Below are 12,254 nucleotides of genomic sequence, written 5' to 3'. Positions count from 1 at the left end.
TCACTTGGTTTCCAGGGGGAATCCAAGAACCCTTTCTCTTCCTCTTGCAATAGATTTATTTTGCAAGTTGTGCATTCGGAACAGAAGACATCAGGACCTCAGGAGGCTACTTCCACCTGGCCAATGTCTTCCATGGTCTTAAGAAAATGGAGCTGGCAGACACACTGTACACAAAGGTGAGCTGGGGAGTGGAGGAACTTAGCACTGACACTTAGGCCTGGCATCTTATAAGGAGAAGCAGGCCTTTGCTGAGATTCTCAGAGACGGACTGACTTGCATCAGCTTACACAGCCTAATCTTCAGGATACTTGGCTAAGATGGGCCAATCCTTAGCATCTGTAGAGCAACTCATGGAGAATCAGAGCTTATGGCAGGCTTTGCCACACCCTTGTCACACAGCCAGCGAGGCAGTCATATGGAGGTATACAACAGAGAAGGAAGAACTTTATTTTACTTTATTTTTTCAAGACAGGGTTTCTCTGTGTAGCTTTGACTGTCCTGGTAACTACTCACAGAGACCCACCTGCCTCTACTTCCCAAATTCTGGGATTAAATGTGTGTGCCACCATGGCCTGGCTGAAGGAAGAACTTTTTAAGGGATAGTTATTGCTGCAATGTCCTCTCACAGGGCCAAAGAACAAGAAAATGTCTTAAAAATTCTTTGGGTGACTAACTCAGTTGGTAAAGGATGATGCCAACAGTCCTGATGCTGAGTTTAGTCCAGGACCCACATGATGGAAGGAGAGTACCAGCTCCTAAAAGTTGTCCTCTGACCTCCGCATGTGTGTTGCGGCACCAAAGCATGTCCACCGCCGCCTTATGCATTTTCTGTTTTCAGTGGGTGCCAGGATCTGAACTCAGGCCCTCATGCTTACGTAGCAGCACTTTGTTCACCGAGCTGTCTTTCCTGCCAAAAGTTTTTACTCTTTCTGTGTAAAAACTTTCCAATATACAAACACGCCAGTTAGTCTTCCAGTAATCCCTCACTTAGGAGCAACTATGATAGAGGCTATCATACTGTGACTGTGAATTTCTATTTTAGAACCATTTCTTAGAAAAAGGTGTTTTGGGTCGGGCAGTGGTGGTACACACCTGTAATCCCAGCACTCAGGAGGCAGAGGCAATTAGGTCTCTGAGTTCAAGGCCAGTCTAGTCTACAGAGCAAGTTCCAGGACAGCCAGGGCCATACACAGACAAACTCTCTCTTGGAAAAGAAAACTGGCGTTTTGGCGTAGCTGAACACCAGTGAATTTTGGAGTCAGTCAGACCTGGGTATGGAGCCGGGCTCTGCCATTTGTCAGCTCTTTCCAAAAGTTAAGCATGTTGTTAACTTTTCTAAGCCTGAGTTTATTCACATGTAAATGGGAGTAGTAACTATGTGCTTCATAACAGTAGCCATCGACCTGAGACTCTGGCAGGGCCCCTGCTGAGCCTGTCCAGCCCTTGTCCTACGCACTTGTACTAGGCCTGTCTGGACTCCTAGGTCTCCCTCTGCTCACGTGCACTTGAGAGTGAGGGCTTCTAGACTCAGGAAACTTGACCTTGAACAGCAGCTTCCCAACTGGCTGGCTGTGGCTGACTCTGCCCTGCTGGTCTGATCGCCCTGCTTTCCCTACAGGTCTCGGAGATCTGGTACACCTATTTGAATAATCACTATCAAGTCCTCTTTCAGGCCCGTTCCCAACAAACAGACTTACTGGGCAAGCAGTTAGTGAATGACACGGGTCTAGGTAAGTGACAGGTCTCTTAACCAGTGGAGCGATGACGTTTCCTCCCTAACACACAGGTCTTGCTTGCCTCTGTGTTCCAACAGAGCCCATCACTGGCACCTTCTCCATTTTGCAGATGGAGAGAAACATGGAGAACAACGGGCTCAAGGAGCTTGTACCAATGTCAGGAAGAATTCAGATCCCTGCCATCATACACAATCCTCAGGAGGTTGATAAGGGCAGACTTAGGGAGAAGGGGACCCCATTAGACTATGTTGGTTTCTACCTTGCATCTCTTTCTTTCTTTCTTTCTTTCTTTCTTTCTTTCTTTAATTTATTTATTTTCATTTTATATACATTGGTGTTTTCCCATGGCTGTCAGGTCCCCTGCAACTGGAGTTACAGACAGTTGTGAGCTGCCACGTGGGTGCTGGGAGTTGAACCTGGGTCCTCTGGAAGAGCAGTCAGTGCTCTTAACCACTGAGCCATCTCTCGAGCCCCCTTGCATCTGTTTCTTATTTGTTGTGCCTCCATGGTACACAAGCCCAGGGACGCTCTCTGCAGAATGAAGGTGCTTTGTTGGTTACTCATAACACCCTGTCCTCCTTCTTTACAGGGTGGTGAGGTCCTTGGTAGTAGGGCTAAACTTGATCTATCTCCACCCTCATGCCTGCCATGGGCTGCTTATTGGGTAGCACTGTAGTGGGCCATGTCCTCTGAGATGGTAGAGATGGGGAATCTGGTTTCCACTCGAAAGTCACCCCCAGTACAGGTGATACTGGGCCCACCTGCAGCAGCATAGGACATTCTGAGCACAAATTCTGTGAGAAGTCCCAGAATGAGGAGTGAGGAGAGGTGGGAGGCACTGAAGGCTGACTTCGAAGGAAGATTTTAAGATGAGGTTTAGAAATGTAACGTTATCCAGTTTTCTCATCAGGAAAGTGGTTCATGCTGTAGTAGGAACATAGCCGTGCATGGGCAGCCACACTTAGCATCATGCATATGTCCTTTGTGCCTTTTTCTTTAAGCCTGTCACTTAAATTTAAATATGTGCTCTTAAGTGCAGGCCCATCATAACTGCACAACAAATGGTGACCAATACAGGAACAAAAACCTCTATGAAGAACGCATCCATAATCTCAGCACTTAGAGGTGGAGGTGGGGGGGGGGGGATAGAAGTTCAAGGCCAGCCTGGGCTACAGAGCAAGTTGAACACATATTTCAATCAAACAAAACAAACAAAGAAAACAAGCTCAGGGAAATAAACAGACTCAGTGGGGAACAGACCTTTGTCTTTTGACCTTTGTGGGAGGAACTCGGCTGCTGCAGCTCAGTGGTGGCTGAATGGGTCCCAAGGAATCTGGCCTGACAGATTCCCTGTATTAGGACTACAGGAGACTTCAGCCTCTGAAATAGAGTCCTTAGCTGCTTCTGCGGCTGTGGTCACTCCAATACTGGCCTGCTAGAGAGCTGGAGAACTGTAGCAAGCTGTTCTCCTCCCCTGACTTCTGGCTGTCCCACTGGGCAGCTGGGACCTGTGAGGAGGCCGCAGCAGGCCACAGCCGAGTGTCTAGGGCAAGGACAGGGGTGTGTGTCTCATGCAGCCAGCTCTTAACTCCATTGCCAGCCCCCAGCAGCCTCCAAGGTCTGTGTTCCTCTCCTCTTCCAATGCAGATGAAGCCCAGGAGGCGGAAGCCATTCAGATCCTAACTTCAATTCTGAGCATTCGAGAATCTACCTCCGACAAAGCACCCCAAAAAACCATCTTTGTTCTAAAGACCCTGAGCATGCTTTACTTTCTGATGTTGGAGTGTTCAAAGGTGAGCTTCCCAGAAAAGCTGTCTAAATGGGGAGATAGCAAAAAAAAAAAAAATCACCTAGCAGTTCAGGTAAACTATGTCTTGCCTGCTACCCCTGGGCAAGCCTTCACTCTATAACATTGCCAGTCTGGTTGTATAATGGACTCTGGATTTCTTCTTGCGGGGAGGGAGGCGTTTCCCAGGGCTGTGTGGAGGGACTGAGTGGGGTTGGGGGTGGGGGTAGTGCCTGAAAACCTGCTGCATTCAGGAAGGTTCTGAAGATGCTGGTGGAGATGGAAGTGGCTGCTGTGCCCTAGCTCCCTGTTGCTGTGGGGATCTAGGCAGACAGGAACTGCCATGCAGCTGTTAAAAAGGATGTCAGATACTGGTTGAAGCCCATCACATGACTGTCATGCTTAATCCTCACCCCTCCTTTATAGATAAGGAGACTGAGGCACGGAAAGGCTTGATTATCTTCCCAATGTCTTACAGACAGTAAGCGGTCTATTTCAGGCTATTGACCCATTCATCCATTCAAATATTTATGGAGCATCTACCACTTAAAAGGCTTTCTGCCAAGAATGGGGAAGACAGTAGCTAACAACCAAACAAGTTACGTCTCTGTAGAACCTGGGACTTCTGGAGAAAGGGAAGCTACCATAATCAGACAGGCATGGGAAAAGTATAGTATCATCTCAGACAGTAAAGCCTGCTGTAAGACAAACAGAGCAGACGTGCAGTGGACAGTGTGGAGTTCCGCGCTGCTCCTCTATCCTCCTTCCTCCCTCCTTTCCCTCCACACCTGCTAAGGACAGGGCCTGGTGCCTTGGAAGGGTCTGGAGGAGCTCGGTCCAGTCAGAAGAGAATGACACCGAAGCTCGGGACACTGGGGCACAGGAGAGGGGCGCTAATCCTGAAATTCTGAGAAATTCTGGATAGGAATTCTGAGAAATTCTGGGAGAAATAGAGAATGGGAAATATTTCCAGAGAATTTCTAAATTCTCATAGTCTAAAACTTCTTTTCTATAGGTCAGGGTCCATTTTAGGGGGAAGTCATTGTTCTGAAGTGTGCTAAGGGTGTTAGGGCTCCTGAAGGGGCGTAGACAGAAAGGGCCTGTCTGTATGCTGAGATCAGCAACTCATCTCCTTCTTGTCTTTCTTCCCTGTCCACAACTGCCAAGTCCCACTTTCCCATTCGCCTCCTCGCTGTGGTGAACACCATGACCAAAGCCAACCTGAGGGGAGGAGAGGGTTTACTTTGACTTCCACTTCCAGGTCACTGAGGGAAGTCAGTAAGAACGGAAGCAGAAGCCATGGAGGAATGATACTTACTGGCTCATGTTCCTGTATAACCCAGGCCCACCGGCTCAGGGATGGTGCTGCCCATAGTGGGCTGGGCCCCCACACCTATTGCCACTCAAGACAGTCTCTCATAGACATGGCCACAAGTGAGCCTGATCATGGCAATTCTTCAAATGAGCTTCTCCCTCCCCAGATTCCCTAGGTTGTGTCAAATCTACAACAAAAACCTAACCAGGACAGCTGGGCAGCGGTGGTGGCACACGCCTTTAATCCCAGCACTCTGGAGGCAGAGCCAGGCAAATCTCTGAGTTTGAGCCCAGCCTGGTCTACAGAGTGAGTTCCAGGTCAGCCAGGGTTACACAGAGAAACCCTGTCTCAAAAAGGGGAGGGGATCTAACCAGGACATCCACTACCAACACCAATACTTCTGATATCTCTTTCCTGATTTCTTTGGTTCTTTGACATACATTACTGTTTAAGATTCTGTCATAAGTACGGACGAGGTGGTGCACACATGTAATCTCAGCACATAGGAGATAGAGACAGTAGGATCAGAAGTTGAAGCTCATTCTCAGCAACACAGTAAGTTTGAGACCAGCTTGGGCTAATGAAAAAGCCTGTCTATTCGGGCAGTGGTGCCACACCCCTTTAATCCTAGCATTGGGAGGCAGAGACTGGTGGATCTCTGTGAATTCAAGGCCAGCCTGGTCTACAAGATCTAGTTCCAGGACAGCCCGGGCTATTATCCTCTTTTACTATTCACTGTGCTTTTTTTCTTTCCTGCTCTGTGTGAGTTTCGCGAGGACATGGATTTCTGTATATAGTTGGTTCCTGGCAGATTGCAGCTGCTCAGTTAACAGTGTTTAGAAGGAAGGGTGGAGAAAATAGGAACCAGAGACTGCCCTGAGCTAGAGATCTTGTGGAGCCTCTGCCCAAACCTCTGGGCCCCAGGGTCTCTGGGATAATCTACTCGGGACACCGCTGGCCTTTCTGCCTCCCGACTCTGGTCCCTGGCTGGAGACCTCCCCAGCCCTCACCTTGCTGAGGAGATGTACCTGGATCAGAACTTTCCATGGAGCTCAGTGGCTAGCGAGAGAAGGTGGCCAGTTCCCGGCCCAGTTTCTGAGCTAACCACAAATTCAGTTTCTTACTGATATTCTTTCCTGGCACCACCTCAGCTTACCACGGAAATTCTGTTTCAGGCCAAGGAATATGCCTCGAGAGCCCTCAGTCTAGCCGAAGAGCATCTTAGCGTGCAGGAGCAAAAGGTTATTCAAGAGTTACTGGATATCATCTCCACCGAGGAAGAGCAGCCCATCACCTAGGGAGGAGGTGCTGGTGTGGTGCCCTGGGGGCTGAGGACTGACTGTTGCACTCCTCAGAGATGCTCAGAGGTCCTCTGGTCTGCTTCCACTCCTCCGCTGGGACTTCCTGAGGGACTGTGACCCTATTAGCATGTGATGTGTAGAGCTTTGGGCACAGCAGTCAATAAAGCTGTTGTTTATCATGGCCTTGCCCTTGGCTAATCCGCGGCTTTGGGTGGTGTGTAGCTACAGCTGAGGACTGGATACACAGTGGATGGTGACATCCAAGGCCTGAAGACTTTGAAGTAGAGCCTGGTAGGTTTGCCTGACATCACCTTCTCATCCACCTCCCCACCTTACCCCTCCATCCTCCCTATCCCCCCACCTCCTGCGCGCACACTGCACTGTGGAACACCTAAAGGAAGAGCTGCAGCAAAGACTGGGGCCTGGCTAGTCCAACCCTCTCTACACACCCATGGTCAGAGCAAGGGAGTGAAGAGCGACACTGGGAGGTTGAGGCAGGCTTAGTGGAGAGCGCAGCAAGGGCCACCCCCACCTCCACCCAGTGGTGTTACCAAAACAGAGACCATCTAGGAGGGAACAGGTCCACACTGCTCGGCTCAGCACCTTTGCACCAAAGACCGCATCCCAAAGCGAATTGGCATCACAACCACTTGTAATTCCAGGGGATCCTCTTCTGGCTTCTTTGGGCACTGCACCCACATGGCAGTCAGTTGCCCACATACATGCATACACAGAAATGAAAATAATAAATCTTTTCCTTTTCTTTCTTTACTTTTTGTTTATTTTTGTTTGTTTGGTTGGTTTTTTTGTTTTGTTTTTCGAGACAGGCCTGGCTGTCCTGGAACTAGCTCTTATAGACCAGGTTGACCTCGAACTCACAGAGATCCACCTGCCTTTGCCTCCCAAGTGCTGGAATTAAAGGCGCGTGCCACCACTGCCTGGCAATATTTTCCTAAAAAAATATTTAAAAAAGAAAGATTATTGAAAAGTTTTTACACCCAGATAAGCCTCTCTGCCGACACAATAATCCAAATCAGACTGACTCAAACTGAATTAGAAAAAGCCCAGGTTTAAAGGATATAAATGCTCCCGATGGCTTTTCAGCCAGCCCCCCCCCCCGCCCCCGCCCCCGCCCCCGCCCCCGGCCCCGGCCCCAGTAAGAAGACAGGAAAGGAAGATCGGAAAACCCACGTGTTTGTTCTTGGGGGGGGGGGGGGGAGCAGTTTAAATACCCTGTGGGAGTGGTCTTGATCATCTCTGGGGAGGGGTCATCGTTTGGCAGATTTTCTCGGGGGCGGAGTCTGGACTGAGGCAACACCAAGGTAGGAGGCTTGGGGTGTGGCTTCCACCCAAACATTTCAGGCTCTTTGGATATATGGATGCCAGGGGCTGGGGTGAAGCTTCCACCCGGTCACATTCACAGTGTTTGAAGGGAAGGATGACAGGAAGATATAACTTGGAGTCTTACTACAAATCCGTTTTGACTGCAAGGCTGATGCTGGCCCTGACTCCCACCTCTCCTGGGAGCAGGCTTAGTCCAGAAACCTCAGGCCTGTTCCTCCCAGGAAGTCTTGTTAGGCAAGAGCAGCCACGATGGCCCCCACTGACCTGTCCCAGTTCTTTGGGTTAGCCTAGAGACTCTCGATCCCTGAGGACCTCTGGCCGCACCACACTGCTATTTTAAACAGCTTTTAAGTCTCCCATGTGGTTTAAATTGTAATTCACTCGTCAGAGCAGGAGAGCATGGCAAGCCGCCCTGACAAGCTCACACCACCTGCAACAGTGCCCCCCCATCATCTTGACAGCAGGGAGCTGTTACAATTCAAACAACACTCTGCGTTTGAAAGGAAAATTATGGTTTTTCAGAATGCAGCTGGTGCACGGGTGAATAGGATGAAGCCTCTCTGAAGCATCCCCCCTCATTTTATGATATGAAAATAAAAAGAAGAGTCAGCATGTGACTTACTTAAAAGGCTGTCCAAAAGCCGCGGAGCTCAAAGGCGAAGGTGCCATTCTGGTCGGCAGTCATAATCTTAACAAAGCCAAGAAGAGCAGATCATCTCACACCGATTTCTCCTCTATTGGGAGAGTTAACTTTGTTGGTGCTGTGAAACCCTCTCGCAAAGAACATCTGTTCTTTCCTTACAGCAGGCTTTCCAGTTGTCAGTTCTGCAAGGGAAACCCCGCAGTGGACTCTTCCCCAAGGAAACTTAGCCGAAGTGTTTTCCACAGGGGAGACCGTACCTATCGAACCACGTCAACACTGCCAAGGCACACTGCCCAGGCAATGGAAACAGATTCTTTTTTTTCCCCCGCGTGTGAAAATCACAGAAGGTAGGCAGACTCTGCAGAAAGCAATATTGGCAGGTAGTCTGCCTGACTTCACGTCAACCACTCAGGTGTTGCCACTGGCTTCCAGGAAAACCTCCACACACGCTACCTCTCTGCAACTGAGACGCTCCTGTGCTTGTATGTATTTTCTTTCCTCTGTCACCCCGTGGCACTGGCGTGCCAGCCCTCTTGATGCTGTGGTGTTTGCCCATCTCTGAGGTGTAGATGCTTCCTCCATACTGTATTCCAGGCTGCCAGTGGCTGAGAAGAAATGCCCAATTGCATACCATTGTGTGTCATATTTCCAGTGCACGAATACAAATAACATCAGGAATGTAAGGAACAGCGAAACAATTGTGAGGTTCTGAGGCCACCCCCCCCCATTTGTTTGCTTTGTAGACCAGGCTAGGCCTGAACCCACAGATCCACCAGCCTCTGCCTATGAGTACTGGGATTAAGTTTGAGAGTTTTGAGGGTTTGTTGTCTCGAGGCAGGGTCTTCATGTACCCTAGCCTTGAATGTAGCCCAGGATACCTGGAACTTCTGATCCTCTCCTCTGCTTCCTGAGTGATGGGATTACAGGTGTGAACTGTCTGGTTTTACTCAGTGCTGGGGATTGAACTCAGGTATGCTATGTGGGCACTCTAATTACCAACTGAATCACAAGCAGCTTCTGTTTGAAACATTTTTTACTTTATTTTTTAATTATTTTTTAAAAATTTTTCTTTTATGTACATTGGTATTTTGTCTGTATGTATGTCTGTGTGAGAGTGTCAGATTCCCCTGGAACTGGAGTTACAGACAGGTGTGAGCTGCCATGTGGGTGCTGGGAATTGAACCCAGGTCCTCTGGAAGAACAGCCAGTGCTCTTAACCACTGAGCCATCTCTCCAGCTCCCTGAAATATTTTTTAATCATATTCTTATACAATTTGGCCATAACTGGTGACTGTGTTTAATAACATTCTCATGATACTTTTGAATAATAAACAATCCATTCTTGTGAGCCAGGCTAGCCATTACTGCTCTCTGGGGACCTCCAGGTAAAACTAAAACACACTAGGCACCTACCTAATCTTGCCCTCCCCCTCAAAGACCCCCCACAAAAATACCTTATCAGTTCTCCAGTCACCCAGGGTCCCTCGTTCTCACTTTATGAGATATTGGCACTTATATACAGGAGAATCCGGGAGTCCCCCTGAGGACCAGCCCCAAACAGCAGCATTTTAGCTTGCTCTACTGGCTGCTTCCATCTGACCTCAGGGCTGTCATCCCCTCCAAGTCCAAATGGTGCCATCAGCTTTCTCTCTGCATAGCCCCCTCCTCCCTTCCACGCTCCCCTCACCCTGTTTGACAGGTTTAATGCAACTCCCTGGCACCTCCTCTGTCCATGTGATGCAAAGCCAGCAGATCTGAGACAGAAGAGCCAAGAAAACCAGGTGCTAAATCACGCAAGGTCAGGCTTCCTGGCAGCTCCCAGCCACCCCGTGTCCCAGACAGCCTTTCTGCCAGAATTGTTCTAAGTCATACACATTCCCCATGGCTTGCACTGCTGTGCCGTACAGTCTCAAGGATGGATGGAGCCTTCCAGACATTAAGCCTGTACCACAGTCTGCTCCTGCAGCCGCCCCCCCCCCCCCCGCCTCCCTTCCTTCCAGCTGTAAGCTGCTGTCTGCCTGCTTTTATCCCTTGGCACCCAGCCACAATCCTGGGAAGGCACGGCTTCTGACTGCTCAGTGGGGGAAACGAGAGCAAGGCACCCAAAGAAAGCCAAGCCCGTGAAAAAATGTTTCTTTCACATTCAAGGGTGTGTTTATTGATCATATCTACAGCTGACAGGAGATTTAGTAAGACGTGGTGGCTGTGTCTAGTGTCACACAAGGTTTTGAACCAGATCCGACCCAAACTGGCACCACTTATTTTAGTCCCCGTCATCTTCCACGGGGGGGGGGGGGGGTGTACCCAAGAGCTAGGAGTGCGAATGGTTGCTATGGCGTTAACCTAGTCAGTGCAGGGAGAATGAGGTGTGTCGCCTTGAGAGATGGCATTTAGATTCCCCTGGGAGAGGGAGCTATGTTGAAGACAATGCCTTTTAAAGCCACCAGTTTAAGGTGAAACAGTGACTGGGATCAAGGTAAGAGAAAGAATGGCTGCATTCAGGAGCACGAACTTGTTCTAGGAAGCAGACACAAATACCACGTGGAAGAAGGGTCCTGGAGACTCCCCTGCCATCTGTGAGAAGGATGTTCTGTGTGGTCACACCTGTGCTGCTGCAGTCTCTGCTGCCCTCACGCACCACACACACACCGCACCACACACACACAGGCGCACACACACACACACACACACACACACACACACACACGGGCACGTACACTCCACAAATTGTTGCTGTTTGTAGAAGCAGAGCGGGGAATGAAACTTTTTGCCTTAATGGATACGGTGTGGGCACAACACCAGTGTTTAGAAAGAGGTAGCAGGGGTTTGGGGCCAGCAGGTGCTGCCAAAACATGAGTCCGTTAGAACCCTCAGAAATTCAGGGGCTCAGTTACCAGACCCACCTGGTTCTCAAGGGGTAACTGCCCACTGACATTGAGCTTCATGGGGAAGAATCTCTACTGTATGTCTGATTGTAGAGGTGATGCAAACAGAAGGGGCGGGGACTTTTGTCTCAAGGGGTAACTGCCCACTGACATTGAGCTTCATGGGGAAGAATCTCTACTGTATGTCTGATTGTAGAGGTGATGCAAACAGAAGGGGCGGGGACTTTTGACATTGTTGTCTGCAACTGGAGCCTGTGTTACAGGATTCCCCCCTCAGCTGAGCCTGACGCTTGATCTCCAGGACTTCAGCAGCACAAAACATCAGTCAAGCTGGGACACAGGAGGCCCTCTGTCAGCTTGGCCTGAACTTCCCCCATCGCATTTCCAAGTGAAGCAAACCCTCTCCACTGGTCTGTGAAGGGCCCAGCCTCACACTCTGCGAACCTCATTCATGCCCACCCACACACCCACAGGAGTGCTGAGGCCCGGGCAGCTGGCTCACTGACATCACGGTGCTTGACCAGCTCTTCTGAACGGAAAGGGTAGAGGGTGGGTTGGCAGACAGCGCTAGCCAGGTGGAGGAAGACTCGCCTGTGGCAGTATGCTAGGTCTAGCCTTGTGTTCCTGGCTTCTGGAACTCAGATCCACTTCCACAAGATGGGGAACATACTCGTCTCCAACCTGGCTCTCTGGTGTGCCTTTCTAATGTTACACTGGAGTCTGAGAGGTTACCGAGGTTACCGAATGGGGATGGAAAGCTAGCTTTGTGGTGGCCCTAAGTGTTGCCGGCATAGGAAAGGCATCTTTAGGAGGAAATGGGAAAGCTCAGAAGAAGGGAGTTCAGACTGAGCTGCGCGGACCTTAGGAGAGGAGGTGCCAGGGTTCACAGATTTGCAACAGTCACTGGCTTTGTTGGAGGAAAGGGTTAGAACAGTCTGTCTTCAGGATGCTCCCTTAGGGAAAAACTTTCTGTGATGTTTTGAATGAGTTGTCCCTCCATAAGTCTCGGCATTAGTACACTTGTTCCCCTGTTGGTGGCTCTTTGGGGAGGCTTGGGCAGTGTGGCCTTGTTGAAGGAAGTGTGTCACTGGGGGTGATCTTGAGGATTCATTTTGGTACAATCTCTCCATTTCCTGTTTGCAGTTCAAGATTTCTCATCTGTTCCTGCCACCAAGCTGGTGCTTGCTGTCACGCTGCCCTGGTGTGATGGCCCCGCTGGAACCACATAAACTCTTACCTCTGTA

The 12,254-nt window shown here is 49.7% G+C and overlaps 1 protein-coding gene across 1 annotated transcript in view; it reads left to right on the top strand.

Annotated features, from left to right (window-relative positions):
* The window catches only part of Zmynd12 (zinc finger MYND-type containing 12), a 33,668-nt gene extending 27,394 nt beyond the window's left edge, over nt 1-6,274 (top strand). The window contains exons 5-8 of the mRNA XM_041652802.1: nt 54-176; nt 1,619-1,730; nt 3,384-3,529; nt 6,013-6,274. Coding sequence (XP_041508736.1) covers nt 54-176; nt 1,619-1,730; nt 3,384-3,529; nt 6,013-6,135 — 504 coding nt within the window. The 3' untranslated portion in view covers nt 6,136-6,274. The remainder of the gene's footprint in view (nt 1-53; nt 177-1,618; nt 1,731-3,383; nt 3,530-6,012) is intronic.
* The last annotated feature ends 5,980 nt before the right edge of the window (nt 6,275-12,254 follow it).

The sequence above is a fragment of the Microtus oregoni genome, unplaced genomic scaffold, assembly GCF_018167655.1.
Source record: "Microtus oregoni isolate MIOR12 unplaced genomic scaffold, Mior012 000005F_ref0000423, whole genome shotgun sequence".
NCBI classification, from domain to species: domain Eukaryota; kingdom Metazoa; phylum Chordata; class Mammalia; order Rodentia; family Cricetidae; genus Microtus; species Microtus oregoni.
The sequence above is the reverse complement of the archived record's forward strand: the minus strand, read 5'-3'. Positions and strand labels throughout refer to the sequence as shown.